This window comes from Zeus faber, assembly GCF_960531495.2.
Source record: "Zeus faber genome assembly, chromosome: 22".
Lineage (NCBI taxonomy): Eukaryota > Metazoa > Chordata > Actinopteri > Zeiformes > Zeidae > Zeus > Zeus faber.
In genome coordinates, this window is record NC_137209.1 from 4,328,630 (window position 1) to 4,350,128 (window position 21,499).

At 42.3% G+C, this 21,499-nt stretch overlaps 2 protein-coding genes across 4 annotated transcripts in view; one reads left to right on the top strand and one right to left on the bottom strand.

Annotated features, from left to right (window-relative positions):
* The window catches only part of cUnh4orf54 (chromosome Un C4orf54 homolog), a 162,749-nt gene that overhangs the window by 108,161 nt on the left and 33,089 nt on the right, over positions 1-21,499 (top strand). The window lies entirely within an intron of this gene.
* tspan5a (tetraspanin 5a) lies at positions 1,899-20,515 on the bottom strand. 3 transcript variants are annotated; one of them, XM_080023421.1, is made up of 11 exons: positions 20,434-20,515; positions 18,514-18,564; positions 18,200-18,346; positions 17,822-17,992; positions 16,618-16,743; positions 16,135-16,182; positions 14,404-14,520; positions 13,571-13,632; positions 5,929-6,009; positions 3,945-3,981; positions 1,899-3,419 (listed from the first exon to the last, which is right to left on the bottom strand). In XM_080023421.1, exons 2-9 carry the CDS (start codon positions 18,553-18,555, stop codon positions 5,934-5,936), a joined length of 789 nt encoding a protein of 262 aa, XP_079879547.1. In that variant the 5' UTR covers positions 18,556-18,564; positions 20,434-20,515; the 3' UTR covers positions 1,899-3,419; positions 3,945-3,981; positions 5,929-5,933. The 3 variants fall into 3 exon arrangements, with proteins under 3 accessions (XP_079879547.1, XP_079879545.1, XP_079879546.1); XM_080023419.1 differs by having other exon boundaries at positions 20,145-20,496; XM_080023420.1 differs by lacking the exon at positions 5,929-6,009 and having other exon boundaries at positions 20,145-20,496.

The window sequence follows — 21,499 nt, forward strand, 5'->3', positions numbered from 1 at the left end:
TTTTCTTATTTGATTTTTTTTTTTTTTTCTCGTTCTCCTTTCATCGATGGAAGCAGCCACGTCTCCGTATTAAAGCAGAAAGTGCATGTCGTAGTTCCCGCTGCTGAATGCAGTGCGTCCGCTATCAAACTCAACCATCCGCTGCCGCCGCCGCACACTTCCAAGCCCCGCCCTGGTCTTGTTGTGTCCTCTAGTATACTCCTATTTCTTTTTTGGATGTTTTTCCAACGCCTCAGAAAGGTTTTACACCCTTTCTCCCAAGTCTCCTTGGAATGGCCAACAATGAAGAACACGCCCTCCGCGCAGGCGGCCATTCCTATATCAGTGTGCGTCTTATAATTATCGTGCCGAATGGGGGGGTCGAGGGGCCAAGGGTCAATTGTGTGCTCACTTCCTGTCTCCCGTCCTTTTTGCCCAGTTTTGAAAGCAAACCCGGGAGTCCCATTCATAAATGGTCCGGTCTGACATCGAGGAGGTACAGAGGCCGCGGGGAGCGTTTACATAGATGCGTAGGGAGAGGGTCAGGGCCGAGTGGGAGAAAAAAACAATCAATCAACACAGCATCTGATTTTATTCTCAGGTTTCTGAGATCAAACTCGAGTTCTGAGTTTATATGCACGAGTCTGGTTTCAATCTCAGAATTCGGTGCATTTGCGGCTCGCATTCCAGTTGGAATGTTGCAGCACAGCCTCCTTGAGAATGTTATAAATGCTATATTGTGTGTGTATAAACTCAGATTTCTGACTTTATTCTGAGATTAATCTCTGACTTCAATTTATTTATTTTTCACATGGCAATATCTTTTCATGTGACTAATCCTCCTCCCTAGATATGCTCGGTGGTCATATTTTTGAGTTTGTTTTTTTTTCCTTAATTGCATCACTATAAATATTTTTATATCATTACAAGTTACGCTCATGCTGTATTTGCCAAATTGCATGTTGAGGAACAGTGTCTTGTCCAAAATGGTGTGGCAGTAAAAACAAAATAGAAATACTCCCAACTATGCCATATCGCACTCCCAACATTATGTGGGAGTGCCATCCTGGTTATTCTTCTAGGCAATACCTATTTAGAACAACATATGACATTAGCTATGCCAGTTGTCAACTCTATATTTACATACATTTAATTGGAACGGATTTTTTTTTTTGAGGATTCCTTTCAGTGGCGGAGACGAAACGCATAATGGCGTGTGCTGCTGGGGTTTTCCTCATCTGCCTTACACCAAAATGTCATTGAGAAACAGGACTTTGAGGATAATTTGCCCCAAATTTTTGGTTCCTTGAGAAACTGGTGGAGAACTTAGAAGGCCAAAGCGCCAAAACTCAGAAATCCACCATTTCCACAAGTAGATCCAATGCGAGGAGAGGTGTGTACGCACTGTTTTATAAATCTTGAATATTTACGCACTTCCCTCTATGTTGCCTGTGAATTTCAGTGTGGAATCTACCGCATTTTTATAAATGAGGTCCATGGGCGGGTATCGGTTCCCTTGTGCACTAAAGGTCGAATCTGTGGCGACGCCCGCCTACGAAAAGTCCCGTCACAGGCCACAGTATGTTTACCAGTTCGCGCCCACTTTTCTTTGTGTGAATGGTTACCGTGTGAATGGAGCGGTGTGGATGGTAATTTATCAGATTTGTAACCTTACACATACCAACGGAGGCATACCCACAGTTACTGCATCCAATACTATAGACTTAAATGTTTGTTGTAAATGTCATGATGTACATTTGGAGGATTGTGAACTCATCAGATGATTAAAAAGATGATTGCTGGTGATGTGTGTTAAATGTTCTTGTTTTTTTTTTTTTTTTTACAGAAGACGAGTTGGAAACCTTATTTGGACTAAATAAACTAAACCTTTAACATTTTCCAAGAAATGACCAACGTGATGGAGAGGAGGTAGTTTTATTAAAAAGCAGTCTGTGGATCTCCTACATGAATAAAAACGATATGTGGTCAGTGAGAAAAGCCTAGGAGAGCGAGTGAGATGGTTCAGAAACATAATTCAACACAACAATGTGGGTTTTTCAACGTCTCTAATATCCAATTATTAACACGGTCCCTTTTTTATATACATCTAGATCATTGTTTTAAGTCAAACCCTCAGTAGTTACATCGGCCACGGAATACAGTGTTTTCCACTCCGTTGCGCCAAATATTTATTAAAAAATATCAAATCAAAACCAACTTAATATTTTTTCCCCCAAGTTACTAAACACTTAAATGTTAGTTATGTATGTCACCTGAGTTTCAAAATAAAATGAAAAATAAAACCATAAGCAGACTTATGGACAATACTGACCTAATAAATACAGCACCACGATGGAACTCGCAAATGTTTCCTTGCCTTTGAGAGAAGCCCGTCAGAGGAAAAAAAAAGTCCCTCCTCAAAGTTCATATTTTTGTCCATATTCAGCTTCAGCTTGTCTTGACGATGTGAATGAATGGTTGGTCAATTTGTAACACTAAAGAACATGTACAATGAAATGACAATGGCTCTTGAACTACATATCTACACTGTTGTTTTTTTTGGCGTAATCACCAAAATCTCTCATGATGAAACATGTTAGGAAATCAATACTCAAACAAAAATGTAATAAAACTCATATTTTGGACCACAAAAAGATGTTGAGCAAAATGTCAACATTACTCTGGACCTTAAAAAGACTATTTGCTGTTTTTTGACGCTGGCCTTGGTAAAAAGTTGGTTCCCATCGTTGGTTACCTTGTAACACAATCTTGCTCAATGTTTGACCTTAAGTCCTGTTACTTGAAAAAGGAGGTTCAACATGTGTTTTTTGAACGTTGAAACCTTTGCCCCACTGGACTGCATTTAGGCGCAGTGAGAAGCCGCGGCAGAGTGGTGAGTTGCGGAGCGTTGAGCCAGTTTTAATGACAGGAGCCAACATTTGAATTAGGCCTGGGCTGGAAAAACAGCGAAGCTATGCTTTGACATACATTGCGAAGAGGCAAGCGTTGAATATTTGAAGCGATCCTCATCGTAACTTCCCTCGCTAGTGTTTAAACGACAGATTTAGTGACCGTTCACCATTATTAACAGCGAAAAATAAGATTCTGTTCGTTGTATGTTTTGTTTTTTAGAAAAAACGTATCAAAAACGCAGACAGTGGCTCTCAAAACTCGAGCGTTAACAATGACAGGGTGGAGTGCATCTTCAGGCCGTCCTCTCTTGACCCCCCCCCGACACACATACGGCTTATCGCCTATCTGACCATACGCTATTCACACACACTTATGGTATTATACACAGCGAGAAATTATTTAACATCTTTCCAAGTGCATTAAAATCAAGGTGCTGGTTCAGAGACCATGTGGTGCAGGTGATCGCAGAGCTGCTAAGTCAAGAGGATCCCTCCCTTTCTCTCCATGCCCACCCCCTGCGGTGGCGGCTGCAAAGAGAAAAAGAAACAAAGATATTTACAACAAAGTTATAGCCGAGCGTCCTCTGCAAGATTGGCGTTAAATTGTCAAAGTCAAATGGTTTCCGTCTTCAGGGCCACCTCCAGCACATTATTCTGGCGTCGGTGACGATTGCATGGACAGTGATATTCAAACACGTACAATCCAAGAAGGCAACTGATAACGCTCTGCATCAATCATTTTGTGTCCACACTTTTCCAGCTGTTTACAACAGCAAACTTTCACTTTGACCTTGCTTATGAAAAACCTTTGAAATGACATTTTCATACATTCATTTAAGGATTCAGCAAAGATCTGACCTCATGGGTTCAATGTACTCGGTCAATTTTGACCAAATCTGGAAAATGTATTATCTGTCCATTCATCACTTCTTAACAACACTCTGAACCCGCCTCAGTACATTTCTGTATTGTCATTTTTGGGTTGAATGAAGTTGTCTGGAGGCCTTAATGAAAGAAAAGTTAAAAAACAAAAAACAAAGATGAAGACGTTACCTGCTGGGAGAATACTGCATCGGGTCAGGTAAAAAAGCTGCAGTGAAGAGAAGGCGAGAAAAGGGGACAGAGGAGAGTCAGTTTGACGAGCCGCACGTCACCATCAACAACCATTTTTTGCCGACAACAAACCTTCAAGAATTAGGGGGGGGGGGTTAGGGTTATACGTTAAGACAATAACCATAGAAATAGTTTGGAGCAGAGTGATAGTTATGGAGTGGGAGAATACAGAGGAAACAACTCTGGACTTGGGGGGGGAGGAAAAGAAGGTCCTGTAGCGTGAGGCTGACAAAGCCGTGGAGGTTGGATTGAATCGCGCACGGCGTTATTGTTGGACATTGGCATTTTCAGAACTTTCCCATTTCATGACCCCCAGAACTACTTCCAATCTACATTCTTTTCTTAAATTAACGGTGGAAAGTGGTCCACTTCAAAAATCAGAAATCTTGGGACAGAATAATTCCGATACAAATGCTGTTTAAATGATTTGCTTATAGTAATCAAGTAGTCTGCTTACAGTGTTCATTTGGGGTCTTTTCACACATGACAACATAAGGAAAAATCCTTGACCACTATGGTAGTTTTTTTTTTTACTTTACTCTCATGATACTTTGCCTTTAGATGTATTTATTTTCCTCCATTTCCTGATCGAAGCCCCCTGTGACGTAGGGGAATGTGACCTCAAAGGCACAGGCTGCCAGGCTCCACAAAGCCATTGATCCCTTTCGATGGTTATCAGCATGGAAAAAATGTAATAAATAACCGTTAAAATAATCACCCGCTTATAGTGATCAATTTGACCTGGACAGACGTAATCACTACTTAGAGGTTTCCACTGTGTTTATTAATTTTAAATAGTGAGATCAACTAACAGGGCTAGCTTATTATGAGCTTTCCTTAAAGCAACACTATGTAACTTTTTTTTTTTTTAACACCTTAAAATAACCGAGCCGGAGACAGGCTCCGCGGGACCCGTGGACTTGAGGGCTCGCTAAAGTGGCGAGGTCCGTGCAAGCAGCGCTGTAACCGAGGTGTTCATTATATTTGCGTTTGTAGCATAGATTGTTATTGAAACGTGACCGATAAATAGGGCGGGTGATATGGCAAAAATATATGATTTTTTTCAGGCAGGATCACGGTCTTATCTCGATCATTTATTCATGTTGGTTTTATTCATGTTGGCTTGAGTGCGTCTGCGTTCACTGTTTTCCAAAAGAAATTGTGTATTTTATTTTAGAGTAAAATTTTATTTCTGTTTACTTATTGTGCGAAACAAAAGAAATCCCGTGCTTGGTAAATCACGGATTAGCAAACAGCGTCATTTAAGATTTGGCAAAGAAATCCACTTTGGATGCGTGTATGAACTGCTACTGATAGAATGTGCACTGCAGCATGATACCAACGACCTCTCTGTAAAGGCAGTGGACACATTTTAACCGTACACGATCGTCGTATCGCAGACCCCGACCGATAAGGTTCAAATTTGTGCGATAAAATTAATTATTTTCCGACACCGGACCAAGTTTTCCAACAATGGTGTTAAAGTGCAATTGCTCTCAAACTGTAGGGGCACCAAATCCCAAACATACATAGTGCTGCTTTAATCATTTATATTGTTAAAAATTAATTTCCTCTAAACGACTCTACGTTCATCTTTTTTGCCTTGAACCGGCACAGCCTGAGATCCAAGTCGGCGACTAAACCTTCGACCACCATCACTGACGCTAGTGCCAACGGCGTGCTTTGGACGCGGGGTTGGACTTTGGCTATCTTTATTCGGCAATCAAGTCAAGGCAAGAAAATGGGTGTCGAGTCCAGTCCCACATCTAGAGTCCTCATTTTCCCTACAGAATAAACTGAACTATGCCACCAAACACGTCAGACTACTACCATTGTCACAGGCCACGCTAGGGTCAAAGCACACGGGAAGTGGAATCCTTGGCTTGCAACCCACCGGCTGCGTCACACACACACACAGGCTCACAGGTCTCATGTGTAGTACGCCGAGGCCTTCTTGCTGGTGTGAGGAGGGGGCCGTCGCATGGAGAGAGGGGGTGGGGGCACCCTGACGGAGCAGGAGGAAGAATGAGGGTGGGAGGTGAGCGGACACACACACACACACACACACACACACACACACACACACACACACACTCTTTGGGATCAAAGTGTTAAGGCACCAACAGACCACATGACTTTCAAAATCCTAACCTCACTGCATTGGATTCATGGTAATTCCTTTTAATATACGTTTACGACGTATCATACCTCCTCCCCCTGGTTCTCTCTCGTGCAAATTGGCTGTGGCCGATCTCCTGATCAATTTCACACCACGCAACCGCGCAGCGACATTTTCCAAACATGCTTGAACAACCCATCTTTGTCTGCGACAGCAAGCAGAAGTCTTGTAGTCTGAACGAGGCTTCATCCGGTACTTGCCTTCTAAACCCACTGCATACAGCTACCTCTTTCTGAGATACGAACTGGGTGGGCCAGGCTCGAATGAATTGGGGTTTGAATGTACATTGCAGTTCAGCACAAAGAGATATTCAAGGATGTATGCATGATATGATGCCGCTCCGTTTGCATTTGCAGCGTAGCCGGGAGTTTGACATGGAGGTCTGGCTAGGCAAAGTTAGCATTTTGTTATCACGTCATTGTACGGCCACGAGACTTGTGGTGTGTCGCCGCCAGATAAGGAGTCGCGGCTCCTAAAAGAGAAAATATTTCAATGAGAAGTAACAACATGAAAGTTGCACGATTGGGGGAGTGGAGCCAAACAATGTATTGCTCCCAGCAACACAATATACTGTAAAAGTGTCACTTCCACGCCTTCTGTGTCGTACGTTTCATTTGTATCATGTTTAGGCTTTAATATAGATTTCCTTTTATAAGTGGCTAATAAAAAAGGTGAGTGGCCCCTAAAAGTTGAGAATCCACCAGATGCAGTGACTAGCGCATAAAAAGCGTTAGTTTTACACCCTGTGGCTGCATATTCTTTTCTACTGTTCCATACCTTTGCTCTGCAATGCTAGTTTGATGATTTTGGAACGCACATATATAGACGGGTGACAAAGGAAAAACATGAATAAATGAGTGGAGAGACAAAACGAATGCAGGCACTTCCATACAGGTATGTACAATGGGCATTTTCCTCGCATGGTTTGGGGTTGACTTGTCTCCTTAGAGGGATGAGTCACTGGCAAATCAATACAATGTTATTCTAAGTTGATCACCTTCAGTGATCAACTTAGTATTTTCACACTAACAAACCATTCAGCAACTTCTTGCGCCCTATCCACAGGGCACAAGGTTCCACTGAATGGTTTGTTAGTGTGAAAATGATGTAAATCATATGCTATGGCCTTGGCAGTCAACAGAGCTCGCCCAAATTGAACGCCTACAGTATGGAAGATTTTGGACCGGCGTGTCAAACAGCACTCTCCACCACCATCATCCAAAAGTCAAATAGGGGACTATCTTTTGGAAGAACGGTTTTCCAATACCCATACACATTGAAGCTGTTCTGGCGGCCCGACACCTTACTGAGTACACCTTGTCACCCGTCTGTACTTCCAATGTTATGAGAGGTCATACAATAACTAGGCTGTGGACCCCTTGACCCTTGTAGGATGAGGAGAAATTGGAAGTTTTATTTTCCTTCCAGCGTGTTGATGACAACTAACTTGGCGTGCGGTAAACCTAAATAGCTGCCGTATCTTCTTCGAGGTGTCCTCAAATACCGTTCCAGAACCGCACTCTCTTCATTTTCCTTTGTTGTATCGAGCAACTGACTTTCCAAGCTCTGCTCTTCCTTCCTGTCTCTTCTCTGATGTTAAAGACCAAGTTTAGATACTGACTTGGCCTGGCTTAATGAGAAATGAATGAGGAAATTGCCCCGGGTCAAAAGCTTTTTGATCCAGGGCAATTTCCTTGTTCATTTTTTTTTTTTAAACAACTTTATTTACATTTCCACAATACAACATATATTCAAGTTGGAACATGGTTACATGAATATATTGACTTATTAACACACACACACACACACACACACACACACACACACACACACACACACACACCCCCCCCCTCCAGGGTCATATTAGAAACAAATAAACAAACACTAAATGAGTCACAAAAAAATAAAAAATTATAAAAAAATATATAGATTAATGCTATTGACATTCCAGCAACCAAACAACTTTTTTTTTTTTTTAAGCCAGCTTTGTCCTTCACACTTTTGGCATTTGAATTAACCAGTTTATATATATGACACGTACAGATTGTTCAGTCAAAGGATGGATTTTAAAAACACGAATAAAAGGAGACCAGGTTTCATTAAACTTTTGCCGTCATCCATGTAGAGTATATCTGACCTTTTCTAATTTCAACATTGACATCGCCTCCTGAATCCACCGCATAAAGGATCGCTTTTTTGCCTTCCAATTAAACAAAATGAGTCGGCGGGCTAGCAGAGAGGCAAATGCGATTGCATTTTTCTGATGACCAAAGAGGACCTCTTCTGACTGGACTATTCCAAAAAATAGCAGTAAGGGGGTTGGGATGCAGTGTTATATTGCATAACGATGAGAAACTGTCAAAGATTGATGTCCAGAAGCTTTTTAGAGATTGGCAGGACCAGAACATATGCCCTAGAGAGACTGGGGTTTGATGGCCAAGGACATTCTGGGCAGATAGATTTTGGACAATTTTAATTGAAAAATGCTGGAGATTAAATATTTTTTAATTGTATCAAATTGCGACATATAGAAAGATGAAGAGTGAATCTATCAAGTGATGGAGTTCCACAGTTCATCTGAAATTTCTTCTCCTATGTCTGAATCCCAAGCAGCCTTTGTGTTTTCCCATGGAGGGGGGCATGTATTCTATATCACATCAAACACTCTGGAAATTAGTTCCTGTCGTAAGGATTAAGATTAAGAATGTGGTGTATGGTGCATTCTGCTTTTTCATGTTCACTCTCATTAGGTAACTGGGGTTATACCGATCAGCCACAACATTAAAACCATTGCTGATCTCATTAAAACCATTGCTGATCTCATTCCAATGGCACCTGTCAAGGGATTGGACACATTAGGCAGCAAGTGAACAGTCAGTTCTTGAAGCTGATGTATTGGAAGCAGGAAAAACGGGCAAGCGTAAGGATCTGAGCCACTTTGACAAGGGCCAAATTGTGATGGCTAGACGACTGGGTCAGAGCATCTCCAAAACTGCAGGTCTAGTGGGGTGTTTCTTCATGGGCTCATTAATGCGCATGGGGAGCTAAGTGTAGCCTGTCTGGCACTGTAGCACAAATTGCTGAAAAAGTTAACCCTGCAATGATAGAAAGGTGTCAGAGCACACAGTGCATCGCAGCTTGCTACGTATGAGGCTGCGTGCCCATGCTGAACCCTGTCCACCACCGAAAGTGCCTACATTGGGCACGTGAGCATTAAAACTGGACCATGGAGCAATGGAAGAAGGTGTGCTGGTCTGATGAATCACGTTTTCTTTTAAACCATGCGGATGGCTGGGGTTAGGGTCTGATCCGATTGAGCATCTGTGTGATGTGCGGGAACAACATGGGGGTCCCCACCTTGCAACTTCCAGGACTTAAAGGATCTGCTGCTAACATCTTGGTGCCAGATACCACAGGACACCTTCAGAGGTCATGTGGAGCTACACAATGTTAGTGGCTATTTGTGGTGGTTTTAATGTTGTGGCAGATCGATGTATGTAACATTTGATGAGTGAGGTAAATTTTCACTGAGATCTCTGTCTTTATTTTGTGCTTTCGCTTGGAATATCCAGGAATGGAAGTCGCACATCATGTAATACAAGAGCTATCAACCAATGGGTAAGCAACGCGTTAGGACACACAAATGAAAACCCAACAGATGCACACTCAGTGGCCACTTCATCTGGTACACCTAAATACCTGCTTGGTAGTGCAAATATCCAATCGGCCAATTAGGTGGCAGCAACAGAATAGTAAAGAAATTACCCGAGTGGTTTAACGGGGTGGTTTGTTTCAGAAACCGCTGAACTCCTGGGATTTTCAGTCGCTAGTGTTTGCGAAAAATATACAGTGAAAGCGATCTGTGTCCCTCTACGACGGTACTGAAGATGCGCATGTCAGTGATGGTGCCCAATTTCGGCACACCAGAACATGCAGTTTATATGTTGACTGTACCTAATGAGTTGGTAACATTAAGAATGAACTATTGCTTGTGTTCAGTGAATAATACAGCAGATAAGGACCTTGAAAAAAGATAGCATACTAAATCACAAAAAAAAAAAAAGGAAATCACAATTAGATTACTTTCCCAAATCGTTCAGCCCTACCCTGCATGGATAAATATAATGTCACAGTAGGACTATCCTTGATATTCGCTGCAATCCTTTAATGGTTATTTCCAAAAACACTTGGAACTTTACTTACTTCTACTTGTGGCTTCTAAATCTGTTTATGTGTGGGATAACCATTGGTAGGGTTAGGTAACCCTTTTTCGGCACCTTATCAGTGACATTTCTACTGATAGTTCTTTGTAACCCAAATATACAGTATATACATTTGTTCCGTGACAGAGCTCGTAATTCAATCTGCTCGTATAGCAAATCAATTTTCCCCATTGAAACTTGAAATTCCATTAATTCGTTCCAGCCCCCAAAACACCACCCCAATTTTTTTTGTTATGCGTTTTTAAATAAGAAAAATGTATTTATAAATAACAACTATTGTATAAAAACATAATAAAACGCTCCTCGTAACTCAGATTTTTGCTCGCAAATCAATACAAAAAAAAAATATATATGATAATAATAATAATCTACGAAATGACGGCTTGTAACTCAGAAAACTCTTATGTTAGTGCACTCGTAAATCAAGGTACCACTGTGTGTGTGTGTGTATATATAAACATACATACACACAGAGTGGATATATATATATATATAAACATACATACACACACAGGTACCTGATTTACGAGTGCGCACACACACACACACACACACACACACACACACACACACACACACACACACACACACACACACACACACACACACACACACACACACACACACACACACACACACACACACACACACACACACACACACACACGAACAAGTATTTGATACACTGCCAATTTTGCAGGTTTTCCTACTTACCAAGCAGGTAGAGGTCTGTCGTTTTTATCATATGTACACTTCAACTGTGAAAGGCGGAATCGAAAACAAAAATCCAGAAAATCACATTGTATGATTTTAAAACAATTAATTTGCATTTTATCGCATGAAATAAGTATTTGATCACCTGCCAACCAGTAATAATTCCGGCTCTAACAGACCTTTTTCTTTAAGAAGCCCTCCCATTCTCCACCCATTACCTGTATTAACTGTACCTCTTTGAACTTGTTACCTGTATAAAAGACACCTGTCCACACTCAATCAATCAGACTCCAACCTCTCCACAATGGGCAAGACCAGATAGCTGTCTAAGGACATCAGGGACAAAATTGTAGACCTGCACAAGGCTGGGATGGGCTACAGGACAATAGGCAAGCAGCTTGGTGAAAAGGCAACAACTGTTGGCGCAATTATTATAAAATGGAAGAAGTTCAAGATGACAGTCATTCTCCCTCGGTCTGGGTCTCGATGCAAGATCTCATCTCGTGGAGCCTCAATGATCATAAGAAAGGTGAGGGATCTGCCAGAACTACACGGCAGGACCTGGACAATGACTTGAAGAGAGCTGGGACAACAGTATCAAAGAAAACCATAAGTAACACACGCCGTCATGGATTAAAAGCCTGCAGCGCACGCAGGGTCCCTCTGCTCAAGCCAGCGCATGTCCAGGCCCGTCTGAAATTTGCCAATGACCATCTGGATGATCCAGAGGAGGAATGGGAGAGGGTCGTGTGGTCTGATGAGACCAAAATAGAACTTTTTGGTTTAAACTCCACTCGCCATGTTTGGAGGAAGAAGATGAGTACAACCCCAAGAACACCATCCCAACCGTGAAGCATAGAGGTGGAAACATCATTTTTTGGGGATGCTTTTCTGCAAAGGGGACAGGACGACTGCACCGTATTGAGGGGAGGATGGATGGGGCCATGTATCGCAAGATCTTGGCCAACAACCTCCTTCCCTCAATAAGAGCATTGAAGATGGGGCGTGGCTGGGTCTTCCAGCATGACAACGACCCGAAACACACAGCCAGGGCAACGAAGGAGTGGCTCTGTAAGATGCATCTCAAGGTCCTGGAGTGGCCTAGCCAGTCTCCAGACCTGAACCCAATAGAAAATCTTTGGAGGGAGCTGAAAGTCTGTGTTGCCCAGCGACAGCCCCGAAACCTGAAGGATCTGTATGGAGGAGTGGGCCAAAATCCCTGCTGCAGTGTGTGCAAACCTGGTTAAACTACAGGAAAAGTCTGATCTCTGTAATTGCAAACAAAGGCTTCTGTACCAAATATTAGATTCTGTTTTTCTGATGTATCCAATACTTATTTCATGCAATAAAATGCAAATTACTTAAAAATCATACAATGGGATTTTCTGGATTTTTTTTGAGATTCAGTCTCTCACAGTTGAAGTGTACCTATGATAAAAATGACAGACCTCTACATGCTTTGTAAGTGGGAAAACCTGCAACATTGGTAGTGTATCAAATACTTGTTCTCCCCACTGTGTGCGGTGTCTGTCATATATATATATACATACATACATACATATATACATATATATATACACATATATACACACACACACACATACATATACACACACACATATATATATATATACACACATATATACACACACACACACATACATATACACACACATATATATATACACACACACACACACATACATATACACACACATATATATATACACATATATACACACACACACATACATATACACACACATATATATATACACATATATACACACACACACATACATATACACACACATATATATATACACATATATACACACACACACACATATATATACACATATATACACACACACACACATATATATACACATATATACACACATATATATACACATATATACACACACACACACACATATATATACACATATATACACACACACACACACATACACACACACATATACACACACACACACACACACACACACACACACACACACACACACACACACACACACACACACACACACACACACACACTCTATATATTTTATCGGCCTACAGATATATCGTATACCCTACTTCTAATGGCTACTGCCAGCGGGATCCAGGTCCATGTTCCAAAGCCACATCATCTCAAGTACTCCAGCGGCCTCAGCAGTCACCAGATCTCAATCCAATAGAGCGGAAGATTTGGGAATGGGAGACTCACGGCATGATTTGTCGGCTACAGCCGACAAATCTGCAGCGACTGCGCGTCAACATGGACCGGAGTCTATAAGGAATGCAGCTTCCTGCGCCGCATTCAACGCCCCAAAGAATTCAGGCGGTTCAGCGGGTCCTCCCTAGTGCCTGTTTACCTCATAAAGTGGCCAGTCAGTGCACATTTGAAACAGCGACAGAACAACAAAAATCATATTCCTCACCAGCTGGCCCGCACAGCTTCGATGTCGCTCACAAGGTTCTGTGCCAAACAAATCCCAAAAATCTGGGAGAAGGAAGAAAATTACAGTGACAATGACGATATGAATGCCTTTTAAAAAATATTTCCTTTTTAGACAACAATGTATTTATGGCATTAACAGTGCCAAAATTGTAGACCTGCACAAGGCTGGGATGGGCTACAGGACAACAGGCAAGCAGCTTGGTGAAAAGGCAACAACTGTTGGCGCAATTATTAGAAAATGGAAGAAGTTCAAGATGACAGTCATTCTCCCTCGGTCTGGGTCTCCATGCAAGATCTCACCTCGTGGTGACAATATGAATGCCTTTTAAAGAACATTTGCTTTTTAGACAACTAAAATGTATTTATACCGTTAACAGTGCCCTGTGCAACTTGTAATGTTTTTAATGTAAGTACAGTAAAAGTACTGAAATGTGAAGTGAAGTTCAACTAGAACAGTGGTTCTCAAAGTGGAGTCCGGGGACGTCAGGGGTACCTGACACTTAGCCAGGTCTGTGAAAAGTAAAAATACATACAGTACACACACTGTTTATTTAATTGATGTTCATTGAATACAATACATTGTTTTTATATTTTGTTCTTTGAAATTGTGCAATACGAATATTATTACATTTCCCGGACATATAATACATTTCCCTTTTGGAGGGGGGGACCTGGGTTGAAAAAAGTTTGAGAACCCCTGAACTAGAAAGACAAAACGTCGACAAGGTTGTGAAAAACAGCTAAAACAGTAAATGAGTCAAGGTCACACGATTCATTCCAATTGCCACACTGGGGACATTAGCTGCAGCGTACCTGTAACAGTGCCACCCCTATGAAGATCCCAGCCACCAAGGTCAGGTTGTCCTGCAGCCACTTCTCAAACTGCGGCACGCAGCCCTTCACATTAATGTAGTCCTTCTGCTCAGAGTCCTGTAAGGCACAACAGAAGTTAAAGCTTTTAAAGGGGACCATTTCACACATTTCAGCAGGCTGAGGCGAGAGTCGTTTGTTTGCGACTGTAGAGCTATACAGTACCCGTCAAAGGTTTTGCTTCGTTTTTTCCACAATTAACTTTTTTTTTTTAACGTCATGAGTTTCTGTAAAATTCAGGCCACATGATTATTAAGGTTCCACTGCAAAGCAGGGAAATCTATTGTAATTGCTGGCATTCCTATTATTATATTTTTGTCCTGTATTTTGTTCAATAACTCATCCATATATTGGTAACCTTGTCCATTTCGGCAACCTATAGTCCAGGCTACACGTAGCCTGCGTAACCTACAAATGTGCAGCTGGACATACTGTGCACAATGTCGCATCTTTCATTCATTCCTTGTCATTCAGTGGAACCTGGTTGTGGTGTGAGGATGGTATTGTTTGAGCAGCCACACCTTACCTGGATCTAGGTAATTAGGGACCCAGGATCAGAGTGGCTGCATACCTGTTGGTTGTTGGTTGGTCTAACGAATAACATGTTGGAACCCCCATCCCCACACACACACTCAGGAGAGAGGATTGTTCTATTAAGCCCCTCCCACTCTGTACAATAAACTGTGTTTTCTACAACACAGGGACTCTCCGGCATGGGGAAGGGACACAGAAGGGCCATCCGAAGAAAACCTGGAGCCACCAGCGGGGTTAACGGGCGGCCCCAGCACCAACCCTCTCTTGACTGGCAGCAGGTCCTGCAGAGGACCGGGGGAGAAGCAGCCACAGCAACAACCACAGGTAACCGCTGGCAGCTAGCTTCTCCGCCCAGCAGCCACCACCAGGATCATCCAGCAGCCAGCCCACCCCTCCAAGCAACCCCCGCAACAGCCAAGCCCGGCCATGCCTCCACCAGCCAACACAGCAGCTCGAGGTCCCACACTCCGGAAGAGCGGCGGGGAATCCGCATCGTCGCCCTGGGGGAAGGAAGCCGGTGGACCGTGCTATTCCCGGAAACCAAGTCCCCTGGAAGGGGATCAGTTAATCTTTTTTGGACATTTGTTGGTTTAAGGTATGGGAACCCTGTGTCAGAGTCTGGTGTTTAATTTATTTTAGGTATAGTAACCCTGGGTCAGAGTCTTTATTTTAGGCGTTTAATTAAATTTTTTGTACTCTGTTGGAGGGGGTAGTTTAGGTATTATCCCTGGCCTTTTTGGCCAGTTTGGTGTCGGGGGTATGTGGGGATGATGTGGTTTGAGCAGCCACACCTGACCTGGATCTAGGTAAGTAGGGACCCAGGATCAGAGTGGCTGCATGTTGGTTGGTCTATTGAGCAACAGGTTAAAACCCCCATCCCCACACAAACTCAGAGGAGCCCTGTCATGACCTGTGTCCATCTGCTCCGGGGCGCGTTCTATCAAGCCACAATAAACTTGTGTTTTCTACAACCCCATCTTCAGTGTCTCTGTGCCGGAGGTCCCTGAACACGCCACTTGGGTGCCGCGTGGTAGGCGTAACTGCCATGCAGCTATATTTTATTATCGAAACTGTCCTGCTATAGTCATATTTAAAAGACGCATCCACATGTCAGCTGCACAGAGAGAACGAGCTGCTTACCGGCTTAGCTCTAATGTCGTAGCCACACTGTGTGTTGATCACATCCTCCTACGGATGAGAGAAAGACTTGCATTATGAAGAGTTTCCTTACATCCCACCCGCACAGCCAATGGTGTTGAACCCAATACAAAAATGGCGGCATGCTGAACTGGAAGTAAGAAGGCCTGAATACATGAGTGAGAAAAATATTACTACTGCCAAGTGAATAAAAATTTAGTTTTTATAAACCTTGTATTCCAAGCTAGCAATACAATTGATAAATAAAATATATTATGCATTCGAACTGTTATCCAAGTTATTTTCTTTTTTTTCTTGAGTAGGAGAAGATTTTGTTCACGCATAAAAAAAAAAAAAAAAAAAAAAAAAAGAGCTACTAAAAAAGGATGCCGAAAGACACATGAATTTAGCTCTGCAGACATTTTACAAACAAACACCTTCTGCTCACATTTTTATTTAAAAAAAAAAAGAAAAAAGTCCCCATACCGCTGGATCTTTGGTGCAGCAGGAGAAGGGAACGCCACACTTTTCCCTGCTGGGGTTCCCGTCGGTACAGTTGAAGTAGATGTTGAGGTTCCAGTCATCCGGTCCAAATGCCCCGCAGCAGACCCACTGCGTGGAAGAGAAGAAGTAAACATTTAAAAAAAGTAAGACATTTTGCTTTTTAAAAAGTTTTCATTTTCAAACAAAGCTAGGGCCACATTACGTGATTCTCAAGGCTGATTTGGCAGCGATTTGAGATCGGGAGGTGTTGGCGTAGTCGTGCTGTAGAATCATAGCTGTCATCGTGAGTGTGAATGAAAGATTCAAATCCGTCTAAATGATCCCAAAGAGTGTGGACTTGGAGGAGTGACTGTGAAATGGTGTCAGACTCATGAGTGTCTGATTAGTGTATAATGTCAGCGCTGCAATTTCGCTGCACAAACAACCAGTGGCGAGTTGTATGGCATCCATGTTTGTTTTGGTGTCAAGATATTGCAAAATATTTTGCCTCTCGCGAGAATATTGCAGGAAGACACATTCTGGGGCACCACAAAACTCTGTTCTCAGTCTTTAGATTTGTGCTCCTCAAAGACAGCAGTTGTTATGTGTGTGTGCAGAGACAATCTGCAGATTTCAGTCGGTTAATGTGTGCTGCTCAATCTTCTCATTGTTGTTCACGATTGAAAAAAACAAAAGAAAAAATCATGTAATGTGGAGGCTTTATTCAGACGTCGGTGAAATGGTTAAAAAAAACAAAAAAAAAGAAATTAACACGTGTCAGCGAATTAAACCGTTTCACGGGATACTTCACTTTGCGAAAATATGGCTTTCGTTTTAATTGCATCAGGGTCGATTTCATCGACACTTTGTCTGCAAGGAATGGATCAAATAAAGTAAGATTTTCCCAAAGCTACTTTATTGACTGAACTTTCTTCCAAAATGTTAAAATGTGTGTCATGGGTGATGGTTTCCACACAACAATTTTGCCACAACATTTTTGGGTTGTTTATTCATTTTAAAGTAGCTGATGCAGGCTTGCACGGGGATGAGATATAACAGTACTGACCGTCTCATGTGAATCTGGGTCAAGATAAGAATGTCCAAAAACTGCGGGATCCTTTTAAGTTATAATAATTGCTCGGACATAGCAAAGTGGACCTTTCTTTTTTGGAACGGTTCTGTGTGCGTTTGGTCGCCCTCAACTTACGTATTCCTGGGTGAAGTCGATGAGGTTCTGGAGGTCGATGTCGTCCCTGTACGCTCGGATGTTGTTGTTGATGAACAGGTTCAGCTGGTCTTTGATCCAGTCCTTGAAGACAAAGGCCAGGACTCCCGTTGTGAGCTCCAAGAAAAAGATGATCCCCAGAAATACTGAAAACTACAGTGGGGGTGGAAGAAAGACGACAATTACATATTTGCCATAGGCAGTATAAGTAGGTATCAGGGCTGGGTAACATTTTTAAGACGTTTGCCCCTTTGTATTTAACCTCCTTCTGCTCAGCCAATAGTGATAAACCTGTCTAACATATAAATGTGTACAATCTTCTGTATCTACTTAGTTTGTTTTGTTTCATGTTAAACTTACAAATTTGAGCAGGAAGGTGTTTTCCCGCAGTGCTCCGATGCATCCGGCGAAACCGAGGATGAACATGACTCCGCCCACCACCATGAAGAGCCAAACAGGGTCCAGACCTCCCAGGTCCGTGATAGATGAGATGTTGGAAAGAACCCCCTGGTCATACAGATGGGAACTCAAGCAACTCCACCAAGTTTTGAATTTCATTTTTTTTTTTGGGGGGGGGGGGGGGGTACATGCAACCATTTGAATGAAGAAATGAAATTAAAAACATAAAAAAAAATAAAAAAAAATAAAATTGACCATTTCCCCCCCCCCCTCACCTTTTCACTCCACGCCCACAGTCCAATTCCAACCAAGGCCATGCCGAGTAACTGTACAACAACAACGGTGAAACATGTTAGATTTGTAAAATCATTCTTGACATAAACCTTCGAGTTTTATGAAAATCCAAAATCCAAAATAAGATCTGGACAATTACATCTCGGCTTGCTAATATCATCCATCAAAAGACATAATTCCTTATGCAACGAACAAGAGCAAATTATTTTGAATTCAATGACAAATCAGGTAAATTTCTTGACAATCAATTGAAACATGATAGAGAAAAATCACTTATCACAGCCATCAAAGATTCACAGGGTAGAATAACAAACAAGACATCAATTATATATTTAGAGACTTTTATAGTAACCTATCACTCGGATAATGAATCGAATATATTATATCAACATTCGCTCATTCCTTGATGATATTGACCTTCCTAAACTTTCCACGGAGCAAGCTACCACCTTGGATCAACCACTTACTCTTGAAGAACTCAGCAAAGTGCTCTTCTCTCTGCCCAACAATAAATCACCCTGATCAGATGCATTGACATTGGCACTGACAACATGCATTGAAAAACAGTTAATTAGCTGTTTTTCAATACACGTTGTCATCCAATGTTTATGTTTTAGTGTAAATGTTGTTTGGTTCTATGTTTATTTGTCTCACCGTGGTGATTCTCCCCCTCTTGGAGTAGTGATCAGTTGTTTATAGACCCATACATGATAAATAGTTCTCCAAAGAGGAGTATTGGCTCTTGTCATTCTACAGGGCGTCCACAGGACAGAGTTATTGCAGCAGTTGTTGATGATTTAAGAATGAATAAAGAGTTGCATTGCAGGTTGAGAACTTGAACTCCACTTGCAGCCTAACTCTGTCCTGGATGCAAATGGCATTCAAATACCCTGTGTTGTATGCCCAGCATGCTGACAGCACAGGTTAAAATAAAATAAACAAACCATTGGAGTTCAGTGTGCTGAACCTCCGTTGGACTCTTTAACACAGGGCATTAAACTATTAACAATTTTATTCACTGAAAGTGGTAATCGCCTTCTTTTCTAAAACGATCTTATCGTTTAAGAAGATCATATGTGAATAATGCACTTGAATGTGATGTAGAACGGCAGTGCTCTCGCGGAATGACCCATCTCCGTAAAGTATTACCAGAAAAGAAGGCGAAAGAAAGAAAGAAAGAAAGAAAGGAAAGATTGTATTTCTAATGATTTCTCCATACGCTTCCATATGCCCAGCGCAGTGGACGCACGCCGGAGCCGTCATTAGAGTCCACGACAAAAAGCCGATTACGATTTATCTGGCCTCCGGTCAGCTTCAGAGATGAAGGTCGAACGGCCGGAAAAAAATGGCCCATTTGAATATTCGTTGAGTCTTTTTTATGGTCGCCGAAAGCAACAAAAATAAAAACACATTCATATTTTTGTATTCGTTCGAATACTCTTCATATTGCCCTTTGCTTCTTGCCGCTGCATGCTGAGCATGAAATGCACCATATAAATAACTGTGACCATCAACATTATTAAATATCGGACCAACGCCACCGCGCCCGTCGACCCGAGAGGCGCTGATTAACAACGGCGACGTCTCCCTCCGCCCCGCAGGGCCTACTCACCCAGAAGAGGATGTTGAATCCGAAAATGAAATATTTGATGCAGCAGCTGACTTCGTGGTCTTTGAAATGATTCCCGGACATGTTTGATCATCGTTAGCGTACAATTCCCTAAAAAAAAAAAAAATAATAATAATAATAATAATAATAAAAAAAAATGACGACCGCACTACAGGCTTCGTGCGCGCAGCGGCGCAGGTTCGCCGCTTCGTTGACGCGTTTACGCGCGGCAGCGGCGGAGGTTGTCGACCTCTCTCCGCGTCCGAAAGGAGGACATCTGTGTTTGTTTTACCTTCAATTTATAAGCATGTGCGCCGAACCGAGGCAGCCACGACGACCCGCTCGGGGCGCTTCATTTGCCATTTGCTTTCTCTGGACATGGCACAAAATAGGCTTGGACCGGGCGCATTGTTTGAGGTCAAAGATTGGCTGGAGCGCAATTTGATCGACGCGCACTTCAGCCAATGGGATTGGTGGAATAGCGCGGAGTTTCCGGTTCCCCGGAGGAGCGTGTTCCTGCAATAGCGGGGGCTGCAGGTTTAGGACCGCAGCCCTAAGACGATAGGACGGCATTTCGAGGACCCTAGGCTTTCGTGACTGCGAAGGACCGCACTTCTAGGACAAATGTACAAGATGGACGACACCCTAACCATCCTTTGCCTCATACATAAACTTAACCATCTCTAACCTCATACCTAAACTTGACCATCTCTAACCTCATACCTAAACGTAACCATCTCCAACCTTGTACCTAAACTTGACCATCTCTAACCTCATACCTAAACGTAACCATCTCCAACCTTGTACCTAAACTTGACCATCTCTAACCTTCTACCTAAACTTAACCATCTCTAACCTTCTACCTAAACTTGACCATCTCTAACCTTCTACCTAAACTTGACCATCTCTAACCTTCTACCTAAACTTGACCATCTCTAACCTTCTACCTAAACTTGACCATCTCTAACCTTCTACCTAAACTTGACCATCTCTAACCTCATACCTAAACGTAACCATCTCTAACCTTCTACCTAAACTTGACCATCTCTAACCTTCTACCTAAACTTGACCATCTCTAACCTTCTACCTAAACTTGACCATCTCTAACCTTCTACCTAAACTTAACCATCTCTAACCTTCTACCTAAACTTGACCATCTCTAACCTTCTACCTTAACTTAACCATCTCTAACCTTCTACCTAAACTTGACCATCTCTAACCTTCTACCTAAACTTAACCATCTCTAACCTTCTACCTAAACTTGACCATCTCTAACCTTCTACCTAAACTTGACCATCTCTAACCTTCTACCTAAACTTTACCATCTCTAACCTCATACCTAAACGTAACCATCTCCA